Below are 27,387 nucleotides of genomic sequence, written 5' to 3' on the forward strand. Positions count from 1 at the left end.
CGAAAGGTCATCCAACGTCAACATGTCACACAGACACACACTTACTCACCCGATAGGGATTTCCTCCTTGTGGACGCGAGAGAGGAATCCGGTCTGGCGTCAACGTCTTCTACCGTCACTTCGGGCATCTGAGGAAGAAGACAAACGAGCTTCAGTCAGAGTTTTTTTCCTTCTCTCGCAGAAAGCCCCATACGCTGCCTAAAGGTAAACGGCCGTGTCTCTTCCCCATTATAAATCTCGACAAACATTACGACAAGTCTTGGGTAAGTTACTTCTAAAAAGTAACTGAGTTGCAGTGATAGTTACTTTCTTGGTTAAGTAACTAAGTTACAGTTATAGTTACTTTCTTGGTCAAGTAACTAGTTACAGTTACAATAACTGGGAGAAAGTAACTTAGTTACACTACAGTTACTTTTTATAAAAATGACCATGAGAGGGTGATACAATCGCTAAAAAACGTACATTTATTTACATTTTACTTAAGCGCGATAAAAGTATTATTGCACTTAACCACAAGCTGTATAAGTCAATATGTGGCTCTCCCGCAGGGAAAAATACGACGTGTGCACGTACGTAAAAAAGGATCGACTTTTTTTTCGAGTAATTAGTTACATTTTGCAGTTACATTCACAAAAATAGTAACTAGTTACAGTTAAAAGCTATTTTTCTGGAAATGTAACTAGTTACTGTAACTAGTTAACCCCAAAAGTAACTAGTTACAGTTAAAAGCTATTTTTCTGGAAATGTAACTAGTTCCTGTAACTAGTTAACCCCAAAAGTAACTAGTTACAGTTAAAAGCTATTTTTCTGGAAATGTAACTAGTTCCTGTAACTAGTTAACCCCAAAAGTAACTAGTTACAGTTAAAAGCTATTTTTCTGGAAATGTAACTAGTTCCTGTAACTAGTTAACCCCAAAAGTAACTAGTTACAGTTAAAAGCTATTTTTCTGGAAATGTAACTAGTTACTGTAACTAGTTAACCCCAAAAGTAACTAGTTACAGTTAAAAGCTATTTTTCTGGAAATGTAACTAGTTACTGTAACTAGTTAACCCCAAAAGTAACTAGTTACAGTTAAAAGCTATTTTTCTGGAAATGTAACTAGTTACTGTAACTAGTTAACCCCAAAAGTAACTAGTTACAGTTAAAAGCTATTTTTCTGGAAATGTAACTAGTTACTGTAACTAGTTAACCCCAAAAGTAACTAGTTACAGTTAAAAGCTATTTTTCTGGAAATGTAACTAGTTACTGTAACTAGTTAACCCCAAAAGTAACTAGTTACAGTTAAAAGCTATTTTTCTGGAAATGTAACTAGTTACTGTAACTAGTTAACCCCAAAAGTAACTAGTTACAGTTAAAAGTTAAAAGTAACTTAGTTACTACCCAAGACTGAATTTACGACGGTCAAACTTGGTCTTTATTTCCTGAAGATGATGAAAACTTGGTTGTCCCGCTTGCAGAATGCTGCAGAAACGCATCCACGCGAAACTGGTTCTAGCTGCTTCACCGATATACTTATACTGACGTCTCTCCGAGTTTATGACACTCAGATGAGAAAACGATACCTTGTGCAAAGTTCAACCGTCGAAAAAGAAAGTAGACAAGACGAACCAACGATGAAAGAAGAAAGTCACTGAAAAGGTTAGCCAGCTGTAGGGATCGAACCCACATCTTCTGGATTGCCGGTCCAGGGCTCTACAGGTATGAATGACTTCGTCGGGAGTGACAATTAAAAAAAAAACGTAAAGTAACGAAAGGAGGTCAAAATTGGACAATATACTTCAAAATGTCTCCATAAACACGTTACACGGGCGAAGCATATTTAATAGCGATAAAAATAAAAGAACCGCCTTTATGCTCACCTTACATTTCACATTGGCCTCTGGCCAAGTTATCGACGCTATTGCTATCACTCGTCATCGAATGTGATCAGATTTCATCGTTGTAAGGAACTATCAGAGTTTAACAGAGTGGAAAGAATTTAATCACTCGTTTCGCACTCGGTTGGGAACTGTGTGTACCTTGCGTCTGGAAATAAATATTCTATAACCGTTTATCTTTGGAAGACCCGCATATATTTACGCCGCAAGGCGTAAGAGTTCACGGCTATTGGCCCCCGTGGATACGCTGTGAACGCGTCCACTCTGCATTCCGAGATAGTGACGTCAACAATCTGCCCAGTATAGGTCCGCGGGGGGACGTTCGACATGGGGCACCCAATTTTCGGTGGAAAAGGAAAACGCGTTGCTCGCGATCACGGACGTCTCGTGACGTAAGGCCACAGCATTACAGTGAACCCTCGTTAATATGACCCCCGATAATCTGACAAAGACGCTTTACGACCATACTCTTGGGGAACAATGCAGTGAAACATCTGCAAATGCCCCCGTTAATATGACAATTCCGCATTCTGACCAAAATTTTCGGGAACGACCATGGTCACAATAACGAGGGTTCACTGTACAGTGAACCCTCGTTAATATGACCCCCGATAATCTGACAAAGACGCTTTACGACCATACTCTTGGGGAACAATGCAGTGAAACATCTGCAAATGCCCCCGTTAATATGACAATTCCGCATTCTGACCAAAATTTTCGGGAACGACCATGGTCATAATAACGAGGGTTCACTGTACAGTGAACCCTCGTTAATATGACCCCCGATAATCTGACAAAGACGCTTTACGACCATACTCTTGGGGAACAATGCAGTGAAACATCTGCAAATGCCCCCGTTAATATGACAATTCCGCATTCTGACCAAAATTTTCGGGAACGACCATGGTCACAATAACGAGGGTTCACTGTACAGTGAACCCTCGTTAATATGACCCCCGATAATCTGACAAAGACGCTTTACGACCATACTCTTGGGGAACAATGCAGTGAAACATCTGCAAATGCCCCCGTTAATATGACAATTCCGCATTCTGACCAAAATTTTCGGGAACGACCATGGTCACAATAACGAGGGTTCACTGTACAGTGAACCCTCGTTAATATGACCCCCGATAATCTGACAAAGACGCTTTACGACCATACTCTTGGGGAACAATGCAGTGAAACATCTGCAAATGCCCCCGTTAATATGACAATTCCGCATTCTGACCAAAATTTTCGGGAACGACCATGGTCACAATAACGAGGGTTCACTGTACAGTGAACCCTCGTTAATATGACCCCCGATAATCTGACAAAGACGCTTTACGACCATACTCTTGGGGAACAATGCAGTGAAACATCTGCAAATGCCCCCGTTAATATGACAATTCCGCATTCTGACCAAAATTTTCGGGAACGACCATGGTCACAATAACGAGGGTTCACTGTACAGTGAACCCTCGTTAATATGACCCCCGATAATCTGACAAAGACGCTTTACGACCATACTCTTGGGGAACAATGCAGTGAAACATCTGCAAATGCCCCCGTTAATATGACAATTCCGCATTCTGACCAAAATTTTCGGGAACGACCATGGTCACAATAACGAGGGTTCACTGTACAGTGAACCCTCGTTAATATGACCCCCGATAATCTGACAAAGACGCTTTACGACCATACTCTTGGGGAACAATGCAGTGAAACATCTGCAAATGCCCCCGTTAATATGACAACTCCGCATTCTGACCAAAATTTTCGGGAACGACCATGGTCATAATAACGAGGGTTCACTGTACAGTGACCCCTCGTTAATATGACCCCCGATAATCTGACAAAGACGCTTTACGAACATACTCTTGGGGAACAATGCAGTGAAACATCTGCAAATGCCCCCGTTAATATGACAATTCCGCATTCTGACCAAACTTTTCGGGAACGACCATGGTCATAATAACGAGGGTTCACTGTACAGTGACCCCTCGTTAATATGACCCCCGATAATCTGACAAACACGCTTTACGAACATACTCTTGGGGAACAATGCAGTGAAACATCTGCAAATCCCCCCGTTAATATGACAATTCCGCATTCTGACCAAAATTTTCGGGAACGACCATGGTCATAATAACGAGGGTTCACTGTATACGGATTCGTTTCTCGTAAAGCGACAGACAGCACAGCCGGGTGCCGGGATTCGAACCCGCGTCACTTCCCTGTCGCTGTCGCGAAAATTTCCCCCAATGATCCATTTCTTAAGTTCTCGCTGGTGACAGTCTAGGGATCTGAGCGTGTCTGCCGAGATGATGAGAGTGTACCGTTCGCGCTTTTTTGTTTGCCGCACGAGGGCCATCGCCTCTGGCGGCCACTCTTCGGAAAACGGGAAAGCGCGCCCAGACGCACGGTAGTCTCGAAAGACTCCGGCGTATTCCCCGCGCTCGTCGAAAAACTGGTTTTTTCCGAGGTCACACGCACGGCGCGCGCACGTGCGTCGTAAAATCGTCGGGAAAACGCTCCACGCGTTTCGGCCTTTATCTGGGGGCCGCGCGAACGAGCTGCTGCTGCGGCGTTTTGCAGCTCTAAATTTGCGTGCTCTAACGTTCGCTATCACTCATGTCTCGGGATTCCGGCATCTCTTCCGTACAAAAGTCAGTTTTTTTAATTTATTTTTTATGGGGAAGTGAGGTTCGATCACATCCCCTTGGTCCCCATTTTTGGCGTGACGTCGAAGGGACCAGTCAATCAGCAGGTACTGCGCATACTCAGTGACGCGGCTGATTTTTATCACTCGCACTTCTGTTATTGTAAAGCTTTTGGAGACCCCAGGTGAATTCCAAGTATGCTATCAGGGCCGTTTCCTGTAAAGTTCGCTTCCCTCTAACGACAGCTACGCTGTGGAGAAGCGAACTTTAAGTCAATGTTAGACGTCATATATCATTGTTAATGCCACAGTCTGTTTTAGTTTAGTTTGGGCACCGGCAAGTTCTCAAACTCGTGATATCTATTACACAAACAGGCAGAGATGACTGCGATTACAGGCTTTGCTCGTAATGGCTGCTAATGGTGGGCCCCCAGGTCTAATTTAGACACATTCGAACCAAAATTTACGTAGATCTCGAATATACAGACAGGCTTTCGTACAGTTCCCCCAAAAGGGTTCCATGTTTCTAGTTTCCTGGGCGAGACTTTAGCGAGCTTCTCTAAAACTGTTGCAGCCGACAACTCAGTAAGCAATCACGATATTCCTTAACAATCATTCGTATAATATTAATAACTACGAGCAAAACTAAAAAAATATATAAAAATCAATATATAAAAATAAAAAATAGTTATGAGCAAAACTAAAGAAATTTAAAACCCTTCCCTGGGGAGCACAGGAACGATACATACAAAGAGAACTAATAATACAGAGAGAGAGAGCCAAACATCAAAAACACTCCTATGCATAACAACAGATCATGATATCACCATTAACTATTGTCATATCATCATCATCGTATCACGAATAACGTCGATCATAAGCCCATCAGTCCATACTCTAAGCACATAAGCATAAGCAGCACTGCCAACTGTCGGCCAGTGAGTTCACGGCAGGATGTGTGGAAGACTTTAAGAAGACACAGAGGACAGGATTTTTACAGATCTTGCCCATGCTTTGTGAAAGTAAAATTCTTGGTACATAGACCCGGAATATGCGCGGAAACAACGCACATTTCTCTTCGTTGACATGATCCTACATTACTATGTCTGTTAGCATTTTCAATGCCAAAAATTTTCTTAAATTTATCATCTGGCAACGCAGGAACGGAGATACTTCACGCCCTCTCCTCGTCACAGCAAGAAATTTCTGTACTTTCAGAAGAGGAAGGCCCACGTACACACACACATACAAACACAAAACAGTGAGAGAACCAAAGAAGACAGACACAATACAGCTTTCACATCATAATACACTTACATTTGGGGAACGAGACTTGGCAGGCATCGTTTCTTCGGGGGTCCTGTCAAGGTCAGAACAGTTTTTTTTTTACACTTTTTAGAGCGCCGCAAGAAGAAGTACGTTAAGACTCACTGCTCTCTGTGCACTTCCGCCCTGCAATCCACTCGGGTCTGGTAGGGCTCGGCGTCGACCAGGTTCGGATTTCCTTCCCGAATGGCACGCACAAAACTGTTGCTCCTGTTCCGGGGCAGGGGGGAGTCGAGCTCTTCTTCCTTCACTTCCACTTCGGTCACGGTTTCCAAGGCAACACTCGGCAGGTGAGCAAGTTCGGACACGTCCGTCTGAGAGTCCCGCGTCAACACTGCGGCAGTCGAAGTTTGAGTCCCCCTCGTGGTAGGCACTTCACACGCGGGCAGTGCTGGACATGAGCGTGCTGCAAACAGTCGTGGGTGGTGGCGCAATGGTGAGGAGTGGGGGCTGGTGAGGTCGGACCTGAGGGGGAAAATGATGATGATGATGATTGCAGTTTTTGTGGCGCACGAGCAACTAAAGCCGTAGTGCGCCAAAACGGTGACGTGTGTGGCAAGGTAAAAACGAACTGTTCAATTAAAGCAAAACCAGACCAAATTAACTACAAATAAAACCAAATTATCTCAGAATTTGAGATGTAAACCACGGTAAATGGAAAGTCACTCACTTATAAAACATTTAAATAGCAGATATAAAAAAAAAAAGTTGATCTCAAAAATGTTTGGCGACAACCCCCTAATGTTTTTTACGTGTGCACCCCCTACCCCCCTAAAAGGGGGGGGGGGCCTTGCTATTTCAGCCGTAGTGACATGTCGACGGCAATGATACGTTGAGCTGTTATGACGTAACTGTTATAATGACACACCTCCAACCCCCATTTTTTTGCCACCACCCTGCGCTTCGGATCCTGAATGAACCGCTGGTGACGTGCTCGGCAAGGCTGGTACATTTTATGCTGCTCACTCTCACTGCATGACCATCATCTCTCTTTCCGCTGTTTGTATTTTGCAGGAAGGATAAAGCAGAGAGTGTTCACATTGGTCGAACCACTAAAAAGCTTCGCTGTATTACAAGTTCATGGTCGGGGTTACAAAACATGGGGCCACAGGTTTACCTCACTATACATCCATATGTTCACTGCATACATGTTCTACTGCACATAGAGACGACCCTAGATTTACAAATTCCCTCTCTTTATACCCGCGCGCCCCTCTGGGACAAGGCACTTCCCCCCCCCTCCTCTTTCAAAACCCTGGATTTATGAACAATTTATGAACGATTTTTTCCAGGAACATTAACCGTTCACAAATCACGGGTTGACTGTATAATGACGTAAGCGAAGCAATCTTGCTGCGAAGTACAAGAACATAGTAAATGCTGCGAGGCTTATTTTACAACGAACAAAACATTAAAACGTCTTCTCTCTCCATCTCTCTCCTCATCTCCTCCTCCATGTGGTGGTGTAGGGACACGAACACAAAACACAAGTAGACGACACTAAAGAGCCTAGTCATGCTGAGTTGTGAATACATACCCACAAGCTGGACAGGCTTCTGGATTGGACTGCTGCCGGCTGAACGTTCTCCTTGTGGACTTGCGGATTCCATACGGTACGTCGTACGTTTCGTCCTCCGGATGGCTACCTGCACGCACAACGTGGCTCCGTGTGTTATTCGACCTTTCAACGATCTTCCGCACCTCAACGTGGGTGACGTTCGAAAAAGAAGGAAGACATCGAGGTAGAACGCACCTTCTTCGAAGCATCCTTGACGAGAGGTCTGAACCCTTCGGGACGCTGTAGGATCCGACGGAGTTCTTGCGGGAACACGTGGTGCCCTCGACTGCTATAAAGGCAGACAGGTACAACCATCGAGACAATCAATCAAACAATCAATGTTTTTGCATTTGTGTACCTAATTGGGTTGTGACACTTCGTTCCAGGTTATGCCAGATGAATCATTCTCAGACCTCGCAGATAATAAGCTTTGATTTTGTAAAACTGTGCTTTCAAGGTCTGGAATTTTGAAAGCTGGGATATCGTGCGTACCCATTCCGAGGTCTACAGCACAGCAGGGAGTAGACGCATAGAAGGTCGTCACCGAAATCACCGAAACTCACCCGGCTGTGCAGAAACAACAGTCGAACTTTTAATAGAGCAAAAAACGCCTGAAGTCCGCAGAATCGAGCATCCCCTCAAAATGGGCAGGATATCAGAGGCCCACAGAAACTCAGTCTTCCGTTTGTTTTATGCCAACAAAGAGTTTTTTAAACATTCTGACGAGTTGTTTTGCTCTACATTTCATTGTTGCACATCCGCTATCCCAATCGGCAAGTTCGTAGGGATAGCAAAGCACGAGGGATAGCAGGAAAAAAAAACAAAAAAAACGTGCGTGCGATTAAGCTTACCAGGTACGCTAAGACTGCTTGGCTTCTCGCAATCTGTGCTCGCAAGGTCTGGAGTTCCAGGTTGATCTGACCGCTCACTATGTCTTCGGGAAATCCTTCTTGGAAGGCATTCACAACACGGTTTTCCTGTTCGGGCGAGAATATACGAGTGTGCGTACATTAAAGGACCACCAAGGTGACCCCAAAAATTCTTTTTTTGTTTGTTTTTCGCGGCAGCGTACGTGTTCTGCAACTAATAAAAAAATGACCTCCTGCGAGAGAATGACGAGCGCAGGTGGCCTACACGGTCCTCTGTTCTGGAGACATTTAAAAAATGCTCCACTTGTGAAAAGGAGCTTATCTGAGAACGTGGTCCCTGGGCACGTCGCTCGTCACATAGAACGGCACAGCTCAGCTTAAGCAAGTATAACTGACGCGTGAGCTGAGAAGAAAAAGAAAAAACAAAAAAAAAAAAAAGGCACGGGAACTTCCCTGCGGCACACGAGGATCGTGTCGGCCGTTTCGTGCCTGCTTTCTGCGGCTGTTTTTGTAAATTTGATTGCGCAGTTATAATACGCCGCTGAGCGAAAATATTTTGCATCGTGGCTGTTGATGGACAGCTCGACGAATGAGACGGGGTTTAGAGCCGTGGGCGTTCCCAGGATTTTTTCCAAGGGTGGGGGTGGGGGTGGGGGCAAAGCACTTCCAGGGGGGAGGAGTAGGGGCAAGAGTGCAAACCCCACCCCCTACTACTACATCTTTTTCTGGAGGCGGACGTTGCGCACTGGGCGGGTGTTGAGATGTTCCTATTATGACATCCGAGAATAATCATTACGACCTATGACTAAAGAGTGCACTAGTTTCATGAGCGACCTTGGAGTTTCAGGGGTACCCCCTTGCCCCCCTCTCGGTATGCCCATGTTTAGAGCCACACTAAATGTTAACTCATTGCTCCTTTAAGTTATGTAGCTACACTACGTACACTCTCGCAATAAATGTCTGGTTTTGTCCAGTACGTAATACCCTTTCAAACAGCATGCAATATGCTACGACAGTAGGCCAGCCTTTCGCTCAGCCCCTCAGCTTTTCCCTTTCCCTTCCTGCACGTAGAATGATCTCATTGGATCTTTCTCAAATAAGGTACCACAACTGGCAGTGAGGTCCATGTAGCTTCCTCTTTGTCACGTGCTTTCTCAAACCTTTTCTTTCTCTCGTGCGCAGAGACGTACTGTCGTAGCATACTGCAGATTAAAGATTTTTTTTTGTTACTTACAGTTTTTAATTGAGCAAATAATGCTGATGTGTCTGTAAAAAGAGTCATATTGTGATTGGTAGAAGCAAACTGAAAAGAAATATCTTTTGGAAAGTGACACTTACCACATTGGGACTCCAGCATGCGGATGGCTTCAGCATTGATTCTGAAAAACAGAGGCAGGAACAGAGTCAGAGTAACGCGTCGCACACAACAAAAAAAAGCAGGGCAACGGGCTTCTATAAGCAGTGCAAAGCCATACACATTGCACGTGCAGGAACATTCAGTATGAGTGTGAGAACAACTAATGGACACACCAGGTAACTATGTACTCGTGTTTTTATCAAACAGGTGGAACACAGTGCAGTGTTTACAAAGCAGGAATCTGCAAGTTGGCATTCTCAGGAGTGAGCAAATGCATAGGAGAAGGCAATCCTGATGCTTGGCATCGAGATAGCGGCATAACATATTAAAGCAGCACATAACAGTATGTGTGCACAATATATAATAATATGCATCTGTTATTGGCAACGTGAATACCAGGTGTTAGAATGGCACTAGATATATTGAGGCTTCCCAGACGAGTTCCATATAATGATGCAGAAGTGCGAAAGCATGCTGAGGAGAATACAGTCTGGAAACTTGAATAAGAAGCCGGCATGCTGAACTTGCAAAATTCAAGCATAAGTCTCCTTAGCTCTTGTGAACATTACACATTAGGTAAGTGCGACATCAGTGAAAAATTTTGTCGCACAAGCCATCCTGAACGTGGAGAACGGCACCAAATTTTATACGATGGTGTTGATGATGGAATACTTTTTGCCATAAATGCAACCACAAATTCCAAATTTTACATCATTCAGTCCTGGTGTAGTTTGCACAATCAAACTTGTGTGATGTTCCTTATTAGCTGGACTGTGGATAAAACCGGGCCACATACAACGAAATATGTGTGTATGATTGAGTGTGAGGAATGATTGATTGATGAATGATATGATTGAGGAATGAGTGTGAAATGTGTGCGAGTGTGTATGGGACACGTCTAGATTTAATACTTATCAAAGCCCGAGCACATTCACACAGAAAACATTGGACTTTGTGTGTGTGTGTGTGCACCCACACTCAAGCTTTGACTAGTGTGCAGCTTCACCACATGCTAGCCTGCATGTGCGTTGTTTTATCAGCGACTCTGTTCAGCTGCGTGGGACCCTTTTCCAAAACAATGTCACTAGCACACAACAGCCAGAAACACAACGAGAAACCAAATCTCGATGTTGCACTTCCAGATCCGTTAATCCGCGAACACACAAAAAAGCTTGCACGAGGGGGGGAATAACTTTGTGGCTCAACTACAAACAGGCAAAATTTTGTCATGTGTTGCTCTACACATGCGTGCAGCATGCTCTACGTTTCGTAAGCGGGCAGGACAACGTGCCGTGCTCTATTTTGCGGGCGACACCTTTGTGTGAGAAGCGCCTGCTGCCCATGGTCGGTGCAGCACGAAACGCAGCTCCCCATTGGCTAGAGGGCGTCCGTGTTCTCAACGGCGGCCGAGTCATGTCCACTAGGAACGGTAACTTTCCAAACTTCCTTGAGCTCATGTATATTAGTGAGGATGAACATGGGTGAGGACTACAAGGAAGAGAGGGAGAGAGGAAAAAAAAAATGGAAAAGTCTTATAGAGCCCGAAAGCACCAGACAATTTTTTTTTCTTCTCTTTTTACAAATGAAGAAGTTGGAAGGTGATGGGAGTCATAACACACTGATGAGACATACACAACGAGAATATTGTAATTTGTAAAATGTATAAAAATTGCACGCATGATGTAATGAACGAAATCGCACACAGCGTGAAGCGTCACATCGCCTCAATGTATTTTTTCGAAGTGTACGACAAAATTCGGTACCACGAATGGTGTGTACCATTGAGTCAATTTCGAAAGCACCCTCTCAGATGCTCACTGGCTTTCCACTGAAGTGCGCATGATGGTAGGAGAGCATAAAAGTTGGAAGATTTTTCACACCCCAGGTGTAGCTTTTACCCGGGAAAGCGGGACATGTTGAATTCCGTATCTTCTCACGCCGGGTGCAAAGGGTCAACAAAACTGGGGCCTACAACATCCCCTGCCCCATTGGGGCACAGTGAAGGTACACACCAAAGCACACACTAGCAGAGAGCGCACAAAAAATAGAATAAGAAATTATTACATCGCTCGTACTCCTCAGCGTAAACCTGAGATATGGGGTAACGCTGCGGATAACCTCGCATACCTAACATTTCTTTAACGCGTAGATATTTACTGTCGTCTTTTATCTTCCATAGGTGGGTACCTAGCAGACATTCAAGCGGATTCAACTATTTCTGACACGGCTCTTGCAACAACTAAATGCACATAACGTACATAAAAAAAAAGTAACAGAACACTAAATGCGAGCGAGGCAAAACTCTCACTTTTCTTGACCGGCAACATTCGTACCACCATCCTGTACACCGCACTACACCCCAGCACAATCGATAAGAAAACTCCACCACCACCACAAAAAAAAAAAAAAAGAAAACCAGAAAACCAAACATTCCCCCAGTTGAGAAAGAACAACAACAGGTTCTTACCGCACACTTATTTGCTCTCCATTATCCAACATCCATACCGTCTCTCAACCGACCCTCAGGAGGAGCTGCACACCCACACTCTCGCACGACGACCGCCCTCACCACTCATAGTACCCTCACCACTGCTTGCACCCACGCTGGGCAAACAACACCCGGCACCACGGGGGTGCCCGTGTAAGCCAGACACCGCATCTCCACGAAAAATCTTCGCGGTGATGCTTCTCCTTCGTGCACGAGAGATTCGCGAGGTTAGAGACTTGGGGAGAGATGCAGAGCTCCCTCCTCCCAACCTTCTCTCCCGCATCCTTCCCCCTCGCTCGTCGCATGGGAGAAATCAATAACTACAAGGACGGCCTGGGAGGAGGAGGAGGAGGATGGAGCTGAGAGGGAGAGTCTATCCCCTCTTCCTTGCTCTTGGCACGTTTTTTTTGTTGGAAGTATTGATTAGGAGGATCGGCCGCACATGCTCTTAATGTCCGTACACCAGCAGCTCGCTTCTTCAGCACCTCATTAGCTGGCGGGAGCCAGAAATGGATGCTTCGTAGCTGCAAGAAGTGCTTCTAGCTATAGGTGTCGCAATTTGTAAAGAAACGTGTTCACACAATACTTTTTGCATGCCGATAATATACCGGTGGGTGAAGTAATTATCGAGTTGGAGCTTTCGTTTTTTAAAAACCAAAGAAAAAAATTATGCGCTTTAAATGGAGTAGCATCTCAAAAGCAGCCTTGGGTAAGTTACTCGAAAAAGTGACCAAGTTAGAGCTATCCTACAAAAATAGTAACTGGGTTGCAGTTACCGTTCTTCTTGAAATTTAACTAGTTACAGCTCTGAAGTAACTTATACTTTACAGTTAAATTTTTAAAAGTCAAATAACTGTAACAAGAAAAATAGTCTGTCCAAGCATAATCATGCCGTTATAAACAGAGGATTTCCTATGGGCCAGCGTAAGGTCATGTAACGTTGCAGCGGATTAATTGAATCAATTCAATTGAAGAAGGCCGCGGGAGTTAGTCTAAGGCCGTCCTGGCTGCGTGTGAGATAACCGAATTTGTGAAATTCTCGCTTGGGAAAAACAACAGGGCATTTGAAGCCTCAACAAAATTTTTCTAGAGAACCAGCGCGTGGAAAATATTGTAATACCCGAGTAACCTTGTTACATTTTACGGTCACTTTAAACAAAATCAGCAACCAGCTATAGTTATAAGTAAGTTGCTTCTACGTTACTTCCCAAGACTGCTCAAAAGAACTATTGTTTTAAGCTAAAAGCTAAAAAAAAATCATGATTTAAACGAATAATTGGTGAAAGATGAAAAGATTATCTTTCGTCGCTAATTTCTTAGGCAACTTGAGGCCTTGTATGTGATTGTCCCTTCTATGTTGTTCCAGCCTCAGAACATCAGTTCTCTCATGAATAATTGGTGTTTCTCATACTGCTCAATTCAGCTCCAGAGCAGAAGGACACATGGATTTGATTTCCAGCATACTCAGCAACAATGGTGCTGATTATCTTTCAAAAAGTTCCACCTTTCTCGTCTTAGGTTTCCTTTTTTCCTGCTCTTTTCTGTTTAAGCATTCACGTCCGCATTAAATAACGTAGTATGGAAACCTACTACACTAAAGCACTATGTACAAGATCGCTCGATAGTTTTCCAAAAATCTGTGTCCACTTTAAATCTGTGTTCCCGCGAAGAGATTTTATGCGCTGCGTAACACGCACGGCACACACAACGTAAAACAGTTTCCCTTGGCAGAAACAATAAGAATCTCGTTCCTCGCAAGATATTATATAATTATAATAGAAAGTTCTAGTATACAGACCACGGGCTACCGCAATACTATCTCGCTAAAATTTGTATCGTTACTAGAGCAGAATAAATGTTCACGCACAATATGGGGGTCCCAAGAAAACTTTAGCGAAAGGTTTTCAATGCCACTAACGTCACTACCCGCAACTCCAGCCCAACACCATAACTTCAAACACTGTTTACATCCCCACGACGATGACAACGACGTGAAAAAAAAATGTGAAGGGGTTGTAAAACTGCACTTACTCTTTTATGACGCAACAACTACAGGAAATGGCTTTGGACACATTGGACAGGCACCGCTGCATGCGCGACATCCTCTCGCTCAGGCTGGCCTGTTCCTCCTGCGTCCGTTCAAGCTGGGACGAAGCCACCAGTTCAGTCTCGGATGAAACCCTCCTCAAAATCGTTACGTGCGGAGCTTACCTTCGATCTGAGGTCGTGAATGAGTTCCTCCTTGTCGTCCAGTCTTTGCAGCAGTTCGTGAACTTTGAAGTCATGGTCTTCTGCAAAGCTTGCCAGCTCTTGGGAGAGAGGGACAAAGGAAGGGGCAGAATCGCGGTCATTGGATTGTTACGGAAGTGCGGGTGGAAAAAAATATATCAAGAATGCGAAAAATTGAACTACATCGAATCTAAATCAATGGGTCGTGGAAAGCACGTCGGATTAAACCTATTTTGAAGTACCTTCCAAAGCACTTTTCTTTCAGAGTACGTCGAAGGTCAAGGGTAACACACATGGTCTTGCTGACCCACAGAAAATTGGCACACGCTTTTCATTTATTTAATTTTGTGGCATCTCGTGTGCCTTCACATAGCTGTACCCTTTGGGGAATATCCTAGCCTATCAAATGAGAAAAAAAAAAAAAAAGACACACACACACACACACACACACACAAGGCATCCAAGGTCAATCAAATTTTGCAGCAATGAAATTCCTTCTCACCTTCACTGCTCGCACTCTCTTCAATAGAATGCACCCTGAAAGCAGAAGTGTAGCACGAAAAATTATTAAATTAAATTAAATTTTTAAATTAAATTATAATATTATATTAAAATTAAATAACATTAAACGTAACATTTAATAAAATATGACTGAAATCGTAGCAGCACTATCAATCACCGTATCAATAATCGGATTTCACGTTTGATTACAAAGGATTAGCTTCATGAGATCAAGTTTTGTTTCATTGATTGTTTGTCAAATAAAAACAAAAGCACACACCTTGTAGTGCATCACAGAGCTTGACGCAAACACAACGTCGGAAAACATACAATAAAGTGCTTATCAGACCCCGGTAGCAAATTTAATTGGGGCCCCAATTATCTGCCAATGCTGTCAATTCATTGCGCACAAAATATTTTCAGTAAATGCATTCAGAAAAAGAAATGTTCAAGAAGAAATTTCAGCTCATAAAGAAACTCACCCATTTTGTTGCAGTGTGTTGAAAAGATTTCGCCGCTCCAGGCTGTTCTGAAAGTCACGAGGAGAAAAATATTATATATAATATTAATATAATATAGAATAAAAATAATAATAATAAAATATATTGGATATAAAATAAACAGTGCATCTTTGATGAACACTAATGGTGCGATAGTTACGTTTTGTTTTTTGTGCGTAATTGTGTTGCACAATTCTTGTCCATGGACTGCGTGACTGCATTTTTTTCTGTGTATTGGTTTACGTTCTCATTAAAATTGGAGGGGTTAGAGGGCCTTGTCAAGCCTCTGGCCTTTTTGCCCTGCTTTACACCCCACACATGGAAGTGTGAAATGAAGTTATCTTATCTTATCTTAACTGATAAAGCCAGCCCTAGAGTCCGGCTAACAGCACCAACAGATACATCACCTACCTGCCAGCTACTCGAAGATACCCCACCCCACAGGTGGTTGCTTGTCCTTCCACGAAATGGAGTCTGCAGATTCAAGCTTGAGATCAGCTGGAAAGAGTTTATTGAACGTGTTCACAGTGACCTCCGCATTGTCTTAGAAACCAGCCAATCTCCTCTCAGTGTCAGTTTGGCACTCGGTTCTTGAATAGTTTACAAACTAGTTTACCGTCAGTCACTACTCTTTCCGTTTATTTGAGCGGTAGGTCAGTACACATTTTTTGGGGGATAGTATTAGCACGCATTACTGAATGCAACATGTTACGTATTTCTCACTCCCTTTTCTTCGTGCGATTGAAATGCCAGTAGTGCGTAACGAGTTATAGGCTTGTTTCATAATTCTGCCGCTCACAAGAATGTTGCGCGCATACTTTTGAAACTTGTAGGCTTCTGCGAGTTGTTTTAGGCCAGTTTTGACTAAACGTGACTCAACACCAGAACAAAAATCGGACTTCCCTAAACCTGGTGTTAATCAGTGGCGGATCCACAATGGGTCCGGCGGTTTACACATTGGGTTTCCCTCTCTCTTCCCTTCCCCACTACGCGCTTGACAAAGAATCCCCCCGCAAAAAAAAAGAGCCAACGGACTGGACCCACCCCTGGTGTTAATTGTCAACCTTGTCTTACCAATGCGGGATAGCAAGATCTCCTGTCACACACGACCTCATAGAGTCGTTGGTAACACAAAGTTGGCGATTAAAAGTCTAATCTCCTAATCTCTCTATTCTCCTTTGTGTATCTGCCGCACGTGGCATAATAAAACATCCTATAAATATCAAAATGTGAGTGCGCTGTTTGTATAACAAATTATCCTCAGCGCAAAACAGAACTGTTCGAAGCCTCCTGCACGAACTTTTTTTCCCCCTAGAAGTCCTCGAAAGCGTGCCTGAATGCGGCGAGACAGGAAGGGGGCAGCCACCTACTGGAGAACTGGTGAGTGAGGTCTCGTGGCAGATGGGGAGCACGGTGGTCGCAGAGAAGCCCGGTGGGGTGGGGCACTGTTCGTCAAACACCCCCTCATCACTTGCTGGACCACCCTCTTCTCCTTCTGCCTTTTTGGCTCCCACTGACTGGCACCCCACCAACTGCTTCAGCCTGCACATCAATCAATCAATCAATCAATCATGCACGGTTACTTTGCCATTGCAACGCAGCAATCAGTCGATTACATATGACAAGTATTGCTACGTGTGTGTTTTCCCACAATATTACGTACTATTGCTTCTATACAGAAGTCCGGTTTCCAATCAATCAATCAATCAATCATGCACGATTACTTCGCCATTGCAATGCAGCAATCAGTCGATTACATATGACAAGTATTGCTACGTGTATGTTTCCCCGCAATATTACTACTGCTTGCATACAGCAGGCTGGTTTCCAAATCAATCAATCAATCAATCAATCATGCGCGGTTACTTCGCCATTGCAACGCAGCAATCAGTCGTTAAATATGACAAGTATTGCTACGTGTATGTTTTCCCGCAATATTACTACTGCTTGCATACAGCAGGCTGGTTTCCAAATCAATCAATCAATCAATCATGCACAGTCACTTCGCCATTGCAATGCAGCAATCAGTCGTTACATATGACAAGTATTGCTACGTGTGTGTTTTCCTGCAATATTACTACTGCTTGCATACAGCAGGCTGGCTTCCAGACTGATCTAAAATGCGGAGCAAGACAGCTAAATAACTTTTTTTTTTTTCAAGAATAGAAATCACTTGAAGAAACAATTTTAGGAAAACAATAAAGAAGGGAGAAAAATTAGCTTACTGTAAAACCTCTTGCTGAGACTGATACAGCTGATACTCCAGGTCTTGTTTCTCCTGCTTCAACATCTGTAATGGGCACATGCAAAGCACTGGACTAAACATACAAGCTCTGACCACTGTTCTCAAAGTTTATGTAACACATCTCCCTTTGTACAGACAAAGTATCTTACAGGGTTGGTTATCAGATAGGTGGTAACGGAAACAAGAATCGTGAAGTACCCGAATTCAGCTGGGAACATAAACAAAATTGGCTTTGTTTCCATTACCAGAAACAGAAACGGAAACGAAACTCAAGGGTGGTAATGATAACAGGAACCGAATTCACACCATGTTGCGACAAGATATGGGGGTTGATAGAATGAACACCGTAAGGGCAGAGAACACACAGAATTATCTCTTTGAAGCAGAAACCAAAGCCTGCATCAAAAATAGTTCAGAAACAGAGACAAAAGTCTGCTACGGAAACGGAACAAGTCCAGTTTTCTGGGTACCAGAAACAGAATCGGAAATGTTATTATTTTCGGTAACCAACTCTGGTATCTTATTCATGTTGGTTCAATCAGTTACAATTTTACTGCTCACCGACTTTTCTTTTTTTGTCATTATAACAACAGCTACTTGTGTTACACATCATGTAAGAAAAAGATACAAGCCATTTAAACTAGGACTGAAATTCTTACAACAACAGCCACAATAGTTGATGTGAGCAGCATTACCCTGACTTTCGAGAATGAACAGCAAGACAAAAATCGAGAACAAACAGGACGAGACAGTACTTGTTTTGTCTTGCTATGTTCCCCAAACACGGAAATACACTGCCCGCGTCAAACAGATCAAATTGTCGAAAAGTCTTTACCTCGACAACCTGATGAAGCTCTTTGATCACTTCCTGCGCTTTGGTAAACTTTGCAGATTCCTGTACATAGAGAGACGCATGGGAGCACGAGCACTGGGAAGAAATAAACAGTGCGCGCAAGAGCAGAAGCACTGAGAGATACCTGCACATAGAGCTCTTCAAAATGGGCCTTTTCTACCCCACACGCTACTTGGAGCTGTCTCTGTTCAGCAAGTAGCCTGGATACCTCTTTTTCTTGCTGTTTTGCTGCTTCCAGTTGGGTCTGAGCTTGTTCCAGCTGGAATAGGAGCCACAAACTTGCGCTGAGCCAAGATACAGTCCAATACAGTCAAACTCCTTTATAGCGAACACCTTTTTAACGAAAATACCACTACAGCAAATTTTTTTGCGATCCCGCTGGAGCCCTATAGGTTCAATAACAGACATCCTTTTTAACAAAAATACCTTTACTGCAAATTTTTCTTGCTGTCCCGAGTTTTGTTGTAAAGGAGTTTGACTGTATATCAAACTCGAACGGGACGGCAAAATAGTTCAATAAGTCGATGACTCAATGTATCAGACGCACGTATATTAGCAGTGACCGAAGCACCTGCCACAACAATCCTTTGTCCTTTTCGCATACAACAATCCCCCCGCAGTCACGACTGATCACCAAAGTAACAAAGATACGACACACTTTATTTACCAGCAAAACAATCTGTGACCTTAGCTTGTGTCTCCTTACGGGTCATCAAGTCTCACGTGTTTCAATCTTATCAAGATGCTCTACGTTTGTAAGGCCGGAGCCTTCCGTACATTGCCACAAAACAGCGGCGATTATAACTTGGGATGCTGATATCAGCTCGGCGGCTGTCGGTGGCGGCTGCAATTCCTCATCGTCGCCGGTGCTATCAGCTTACTAGGCACCGGCAATGTCCGCCAGAACGTCCGCATCAGTTCCTTCCGCCTCAGCTTCTACTGCATCGTCGACTTCGGCGTAGTCACTAGCGCTTGCATTTAGAGGAAAACACCGACGTCGGGAAGCACCGACAGTTCATGAAGCACCGCATCCAAACGTCTCACGTTGTCAAGGTCCCCCGTTGTGCAACGTTCTTTTTATTTTCTCCTGGCCACATCATCCACGTTTTCGTTCTCTCTTCCTTCATCCTCAATCGCTCTCCCCTCACCCTTTTTCCCGGGGGGTGCGAGATCGCCCCCTACGAGTGTTCGGGAGAAGCCGCCTTTTCAGGGACTCGACATTCTATATATCGAGCCTTCCGAGGGACGGAAGTTCGATAAAACCGTATTTGCTGTACTTTGAGATGTAGCGTTGAAGTGGATATTTTGATTGTTCGATATAGGCAATATAGTTTGAAATATATACAGGTTCAAAAATATGCGGGCTCAACTGCACATATAATTAATAGCAAGTATAATGAAATGGATGACATTATTTTCTGCAACGTTTAAATTGTTTTCATCAGCACATTTCCACTTTTAATAGTGTTAAAAAAAAAAACTCGATTCACCGAGAAAGGCTTCAAGTGCAATGGACCTTCTTCACGACGGTCTACACACACGCGCATGACCTCGAGGTGTCGGACAGGGTTATTCCCGTCTTCACTAGATGGCACAGTGTGGGGACGACAGAAGTGGGGACCAGTGGGGACACCGGACAAATATCGCGATCTCGTGGGTACAACCACTAACCGGTACTGGTCCTTTGTACTACCAACATGGATCTGTTTTGGTACATGCAGAGCATGGTTCACTGGAGAGCCACTAGGATACAACGTGTATGTGAAAAAGGTCCACCAAAGTCCAAAGGTCCAATATCTACCCTATTTCTGCGATTGATTTTTTTTTCTTTTTTTAAACACGTGGCACATTTATCGAGGAAACATTAATTCTACCTTCACTGTGTGCGCAAGTTAACCACGCAAGTTTGTGGCAAGCTCCTCCTGCATGACCATGTGAAAAGCACATTCCATAAAAAGAGTGTTCAAATTTTTTTTTTTTTTTTTGTAAAGCTCATGGCAGGAAAGGACACAGAATGGTGCAGCAGTGGTCGAAAGGGAACTTACATCTGCGGATAAAACCCCCAACCGCTTGTTCAACAGGTTGTTATTTGCTTCGGTCTGCTGCAGACGATGTAGGTTTTCCCGGGCAGTTGTTTCGCTCTGTAGCAGTGATGATTTCATCTCCTCGTATTCTTTGGTCAACTTTTTCAATTGTTCGACTTGGCGCTGCATGCTGCACGTTCAAGATAGCGTGTCAAGTATCATCAGTCATATCAAGTCAAGTCAAGTGAGTTCACATTAAACAATGGCCTCTTACTCTCTTAGTTTTTTATACTCGTGCAAATAGAGAATTCTGGGGCTGAACTCAATGGGTGTGGAATATACTAGTGTTGATAGCGCTGCTAATTAAACAAAATTTTAAGAAGGCATTGTTTATGTAGGTACGGTTTTCATGGAGAAAATAGTTTACTCTCATGGGGCATTGTTAACTCTCTTCTGTATCCCTGCTCCGTATCCCTGCTCCGTATCCCTGCTCCGTATCCCTGCTCCGTATCCCTGCTCCGTATCCCTGCTCCGTATCCCTGCTCCGTATCCCTGCTCCGTATCCCTGCTCCGTATCCCTGCTCCGTATCCCTGCTCCAGATCTCTGTTCCATATTCCTTTGACATATCCCTTTGACATATCCCTTTGACACATCCCTTTAACATATCGCAATATACCGAGCCTCAGATTCATTGCCATGCTAACAGGCAAGGTCCTTTTTCTTTGTCTACTTGCACATTTGGCCAGACAAAATGGCATTTATGCAAAAAAATGCAACATAACTCGTCCATGCATTAAACTGCAAAATATACATTTTACATTTCCCACCACCACAATCGTATGAACCCAAACATGGAAGTACCCAACCATTGAAAGCTTGAAAAGCCCAGAAAAAGATTCGAGATTGGCTAAGAACAAAAATCAGCAAAAAAATGCACAACTGGCACAAGGACTTACCCTTGTACATTGCCAAGAAGTTTCTTATTCTCGTGCATGAGCTGCTGGTTCATCTCATCTGTCAACGTCACCTGCTTCTCCAACTGTGCCTTCTCGTCCGTCAGCTTGCGATTGGAATGTCGAAGCTGTTCTGCTTCTTTCTCTATGTCTTCTGTTTCTCTGCATATTTCATCAGAGTGAAGCTGCGGTCAACATTAAATTTCCGCTGTGGCAATGCTGGTGCAGGATGCCTGCACCAGCCAATCAACAGAAATGCAAGACTGGTGCAATGAAACACGATCAAAGCTGCAAACAATAAAAAGTGGAGCTCACAGGAAGTCTCCGGCAATCCCTTCCCTGCTCCCGTAGCTGAAGAGGGATAACTCCAGAGATGTTAAGATTCCTGGACGAAGAGTTCGAGATATAGTGGAACACATGATTTCAAACCGCATGCAAGCATGAAGTCTTAACGTTCCCCCTATTAAAACTAGTGGCCAGAGTAATACATGGCTCCGGATTGCATTCAATGAGTTGCAAGGTAGGGAGATCTTTCGGAAATCTAATGACGGATACGAAATTGTGAGACAAAAGCGCGTATAATGCAGTCGAACATGTCAGAGTCATGTCAATGTAGCCATGCGACGAAAAATTACAAAAAGAGAGCACTGTTTGTCTGACAAGCATTGTGGAATGACACTGCGAGATAGCCTTAATAAAATCATTGTTAGCTTACACCAGTTAGCACCAAGAACCAAACAGCGTTTCACACTAATCGTAACTAACATCAGCATCGTAACTACAATCCGTGCTCCTTTCTCCTCTCCTCTCAGCGCCGCTCTCTCACTCCTCCGCTTAGGGAGTGACGTCACGTCGCAGGAGCCTCTGTAGCTGCAGAAGCAGTGCCGATCTTTAAAATTTTTTAAATCAATATCTAAGCACTTTTCGGATGAAAGTATTAGCCAAGTACATTATCGGCCGATGACGAATGTAGTGCCATCAGTTTCATAGATGGGTTTCTGGATGCAACTGTCCCTTTAAATCTTACAATAGTTGTTGTTGTTGTTCAAGAGTTGTTTGCATAAGGAAGTCCCGCAAGTAAACACTAGACGACGGGTGCCATTCTTAGAATAAACGTAACTCTAGCCGTAATGCAATGGTTAATGGTGCCCCATGCCATGCGGTACATCCTGCCAGAATGCAAATGCAATGAAAGTTTTAGCAAAAACGATGCACACTTCGAGACCCAAAAGTTGTAATCACTGAACGACCACTCCTGAAGCACAAATTCTCATGCTATTAACTAGTGAACAATACTGCGCTCGATCCCCCCCCGTGGTACATGCTTCAGAACGGTACCTCGACCCAGAGCATGCAAGTCTCCGCCTGTTAGAAGCTCACCTGCTGAAGAAGAACTGTCAGACGAAGCACACCCAACACCGTTAGTAGAAGGGTTATCAACCGTTTCGGGCATGCTCTTAGGGGACTTACTGGTGTCGAGAAATGTTGAAAGACTAGGTTCCCACAGATCTCTGAAAGGATGTTTTAAAGACTCCGTCAGATGGGTGACACAACGTTGCTCGTGACCGGGGAAAGGTAACGGAATATTTTTCGTTTCCGCAGCCGCCTCCGTTACTGGCCAATATTTGTTTCAGTTTCCGTTACCAACATTGTTGTTTTCGTTTCCATTAAGCTTAAGTCTCGGTTTTCAGCACAGCCGAAATTTTCGGGTCCTGCAGTACCCGAATTATTACTGTAAGTTATTTTCGTTTCAGGTATTCCGAGCGTGTGATATCCGTCTCTGTTACCGTTATCCGCTATATTTCCGGTATAATACCCTTTTCCGTTTCTGTTACCTTTCCCCGTTTGTGACATCACGTTTCTGCTTCTAGAAAAGATGTTCCACGACCAACTCATAATTCTACATAATACATTATGCTTTCTTTCTCAAAGGCTAATGAGAATAGGCGAAGTGGTGATACTGTCACAAAAAATTGCATTATAAAGGGCAGCACTAGGTGAACAAATGTTACCACACTTTATTCGAAGTAACTCTGTAATAACATGATTATTTTGTAGTCTTCCAACATGCGGCATCAATACCGCTGCTTGTGATTTACTTTGCACGAAAATAATGATCACAAACAACCAATATCACCAAAGGGTGGTCTGTGCATTTTTTCTTTCTTTTTCAGCTGAGAATTCATTAACATGTTACTACATCTCACACCGCCACCTCACAATCAACCACATTTCTAAACACCTTGCACAACTGGGTTGCCAGCATCTTCGGTTGTGTTTGAATCCGCGACTACAGGCACAAAAAATATCGATACAGGTAATCGAAAAAAGCCAGCAGATTACGGCAAATTCCATTGGTCAATGTGTAGCTGCTTTTTTTTTTTTTTTACCCCAGCACAAAAATAATGTTTCACTGAAATGCACATTCAAACCGGGGACACTTTGTAGCAGTGACGGTGCTACCCTTGCACAAAAGCAACATTCCAGAAAATTCCACTTTTTCGAAAATACTTCGCAGCTTTGCAGAAAAGTGATGCCATTAACGACCATTTTACCGTCTACTGCAAAGGAAGCCGCAAACAAACCACTCACAGCTGATCCCCGTTCTGCTGATAATGGTTGAGGAGGTCCCGCAGGACTTGAGAGTTCCGTATGTCCACGATGACCTCCAAGTCTCCCTTGGAGTTGACGAGGCCGTTCCTCTTGCTTTCACTTGCCAGTGCCTCGTACACTTTGCTGAGGACACTCATTTCCTGAAATGAGGGCCGCACAACAGGTGTGACAATTTGCTCAGATAAAACTCACGCCCACATTTCCTCAGGCACCGGCGTTTTATCAGTATATCTTATCTATAACATTAATACGGATGTATTATACTCCTTCGCACTCGATCGTCGTGCTAGTGTAGGACGAACAAGCTGATAGAGCGATAGACGAGTTCATAAACTCCCAGAGTGCTTAGCGTCGCTTTGAACTCTGGGAGTTTACTAATACGAAAGAAACGGGTGGCCTCCAAATTGTTCCGATTTCTTCCGTACCGGTCCATTGTCTACGACGTGTCAAGGGTCGGCGAAAACGAAATGTGTGAAAGGATTATTCTTCGTTCCCCCACTCAGTAAGTTCCCAGGATGCAATGCGTGCGCAAAGGGCACTGGGATTTTCTGAACTCGTATAGTTTGGACACGAGAGTAAGGAGACACGGACCTGCACCGTGTACGTCATGCGGCCGGTCTCCATGACTTCCATGAGACGCGACAGGGGCACCTTGCCTTCCTCCTTTTCCTTCTCCCCTCTACTGCAAAGGTCCACCAGGCGGGTCAGCAGGGTCTCTTCGGGGGGTGGGTCCGGAGTGGGTACCGTCACCTCCTCCAGGCCTTCCCCCTCAAACGAGTCCTCTTCCGACGAATGGGCGCCGAGGAGACCGCAGTAATCCGCAGGGGATGAAACGGTCGGGACTTCCTCGCCCATTACGGCAGGTTGTCACTGTCTACCCCATGCCTGCGCAAAGAAAAGAAAAAAAAAAAAGGAAGTTTCTGAAGTTCAGAAAATGTAACGAAAGAGTACACAGAAAGTAACTTGTACAAATTTATGCAATTTTTGCTTCGTACAGCTTGTTTTTCGTATGGTTTACAGGGCAACTTCGTGTTTGACGAGCAGCGGTTTTCAAACGGGAAATTGTTTTATGAATCAATTGCGAGTGATTGCAAACACTTTATTAAGTTCAATTTTCTCTTTGTTCGTATCTACAAATTGTACTAGAAAGTCCTGCTCGAGTCTCCAAGTGCGCCCAAGACACGCCAGCGTTCACCTATTGGTTCCCTTTACTTAATTACTCGTATTGTCTTGCCGTGGGCACGCTACGCGCATATATACTTACGATGCACATGTGGGACATAAGGCCAGCCAACTGGTAATTTGTTCAAAATTAATTATACTGTATGGGCAACGCGTAGTTCAAAGCAGAAATTCACAACTGGGCCGCCTGCACTCCGGAGCGAACGCACGATCTCATCTGCTAGGTTCGAAGCACATTTGAGAGTAAATTCAACACAAAACAGAGGTTGCACGGATTTGACAAAAATATGCTCACAAATATGCACAGAAATGCGATACGAAGAGAAGCAGCCAGTTCAGTGTAAATAAATCGAGCGCCGAATGACAGGTGTCAAAACAAGCAGAAGAACAGGAGGTTGGCCGCAGTGTGGCGTACCCGTCGGTAAAACAAGAAGAAAAATGCCGTCTCCCTTTGATATCTCTTTCATGTGTCCTTATGAGGAGCACACTAACTGAGAAAGTGTGATATGCGACCTCGAAAGTGTGAACCAAACCTTTTGTTCTGGTTCAAAACAGCCCGTCCATCTGCCTCTCCGCCTCTCCAGACCGGTCTTCCGCCACAATGGGGACATTGTCGTCTGCTTCAGAAGTCAGAAAGTCCCTATGATTCCCTATGTCCGCCGTGTCCCTAGCTTTTTGCGAATTTTAATATAGCGTGGAGTTTAGATACTATACGAATGTTGTAATGGATCATTTTGTCCTCAAAGGATATGAATGAATGAGAGACAGACAAAAAGGGAGGAAAAGGATGCGCGAGCCCCGTTAATTACATCGTCTGCATAATTTATATCTACATGTTCGTCTTTACTTCACATTTGAATGGTGCCATATTATGTGCCAGAATAGCATGATGTTTGGAATAGCACTTTCTTTTTTCGCTGGGATACCCGCCCTCTCAAATTATTTTAAAATTCGTATATATTTCTTAATTTTGCCGTCATCTAACGAGCTGTGTTTGAACATAGTGCGGCAGTCGGACATCGTGTCAGAAAGTGTATGTAACTACTGGACGACTGATTAGCTAAAACTCATTATTAAGTTATTAATGTTTTTTTTTTTTTTTTTTTTTTGAGAAATGCCAGATAGCAGACTTGGAGGCAGTCGTTATATAACTCCACTGAAACGAGCACCCACTTTGAGATGTAAATTGCTATACTTTTCTATGCAAATAAGTCGAAACCGAAACCATTCGCTTCGCGAGCGAGGGCGTTCGCCTTGGAGAGCACGTGTTTTGTAGCGACAGAGCTGATTGGAGTAAACGCTGGTCTGTTGGCCAGATAGACCATTTTCAAGCCGAAGCGATGTCGTTTCTGCGCTCGAGGAGCGCGTAGTTCTGGTTTCGGCTCATTTGCATGTCAAAATTTGTATTTGTAAGTACGCGCTCGTTTCACGATCTTTAAAAAAGAGGGCAGATTCAAATAACGATTCCCTCCTGTTCCACTGTCTCGCATCTTCCTGAAAACACCCGATTAAGAAATTAATTAATGAATTTTAGGTAACTAGTCGCCCAGTAGTTACATGCTGTTTCCCACAGGATGATGGACTGGTCCCATAACACGCCTGCAAAAATGGCATCAGTGCTGCTCTCACAGCTTTTTTTTTTTTTTTTTGTTTAAGGTGTAAATTATAAAAATAAAAATAAAAACTCCCTGCATATATATCGTGATCAACGAAGAATACGTCACGATTAACAGCAGAATAGTGCGACATATTTATCATATTCCACCACCGCATATATAACCCTCAAAGGTTATATAACCCCTTTTCGGTTTCCGTACATCCGGCTTACGTGCGGCGTGTACACGGGAAGACCAACGAAATGATGTTCCTTGGAACGAGCGACACATATTCGCCCGAGTCCATCATTGGACGCTGGGACAATTTGCCACCACGAAGTCCATTAGTCTCAAAATGCCCATAATCTACCTGTATCAGGATGGTTATATTCCATTACCCATGGTCATTTTCGAGATCCCCCATCGTCCCACCTTCCCTTACGGAGATCTCGCAGAGGCTCCGACGTTATTGCTTTGTCCCGATTCGAAATCTCTCGTTTCTTCTAGAAGTGACATGTTCCATTATACGAGACGACATGTCTCAGTCTCACCACGGTCATTTGGTCTCACG

At 43.9% G+C, this 27,387-nt stretch overlaps 1 protein-coding gene across 9 annotated transcripts in view; it reads right to left on the reverse strand.

Moving 5' to 3' along the window:
- The window catches only part of LOC135401697 (uncharacterized), a 180,837-nt gene that overhangs the window by 118,651 nt on the left and 34,799 nt on the right, over positions 1-27,387 (reverse strand). For 7 of the 9 annotated variants that reach the window (XM_064634228.1, XM_064634224.1, XM_064634221.1 and 4 more), the window contains exons 2-24: positions 24,631-24,924; positions 24,019-24,179; positions 22,807-22,937; positions 21,742-21,811; positions 21,430-21,588; positions 20,494-20,662; positions 18,573-18,707; positions 18,431-18,490; positions 17,576-17,640; positions 16,721-16,892; positions 15,762-15,848; positions 15,333-15,379; positions 14,852-14,886; positions 14,332-14,429; positions 14,152-14,264; positions 9,614-9,654; positions 9,510-9,541; positions 8,258-8,383; positions 7,602-7,695; positions 7,386-7,494; positions 5,954-6,313; positions 5,840-5,882; positions 50-128 (exon numbers count right to left, since the gene is read on the reverse strand). In XM_064634228.1, coding sequence (XP_064490298.1) covers positions 50-128; positions 5,840-5,882; positions 5,954-6,313; positions 7,386-7,494; positions 7,602-7,695; positions 8,258-8,383; positions 9,510-9,541; positions 9,614-9,654; positions 14,152-14,264; positions 14,332-14,429; positions 14,852-14,886; positions 15,333-15,379; positions 15,762-15,848; positions 16,721-16,892; positions 17,576-17,640; positions 18,431-18,490; positions 18,573-18,707; positions 20,494-20,662; positions 21,430-21,588; positions 21,742-21,811; positions 22,807-22,937; positions 24,019-24,179; positions 24,631-24,894 — 2,650 coding nt within the window. In that variant the 5' untranslated portion in view covers positions 24,895-24,924. Of the gene's footprint in view, positions 1-49; positions 129-5,839; positions 5,883-5,953; positions 6,314-7,385; positions 7,495-7,601; positions 7,696-8,257; positions 8,384-9,509; positions 9,542-9,613; positions 9,655-14,151; positions 14,265-14,331; positions 14,430-14,851; positions 14,887-15,332; positions 15,380-15,761; positions 15,849-16,720; positions 16,893-17,575; positions 17,641-18,430; positions 18,491-18,572; positions 18,708-20,493; positions 20,663-21,429; positions 21,589-21,741; positions 21,812-22,806; positions 22,938-24,018; positions 24,180-24,630; positions 24,925-25,303; positions 25,485-25,516; positions 25,618-27,387 lie in introns of those variants that run through there. The other 2 variants (XM_064634222.1, XM_064634223.1) reach the window with 2 other exon arrangements.

The sequence above is a fragment of the Ornithodoros turicata genome, chromosome 7, assembly GCF_037126465.1.
Source record: "Ornithodoros turicata isolate Travis chromosome 7, ASM3712646v1, whole genome shotgun sequence".
Taxonomy (NCBI): Eukaryota; Metazoa; Arthropoda; class Arachnida; order Ixodida; family Argasidae; genus Ornithodoros; species Ornithodoros turicata.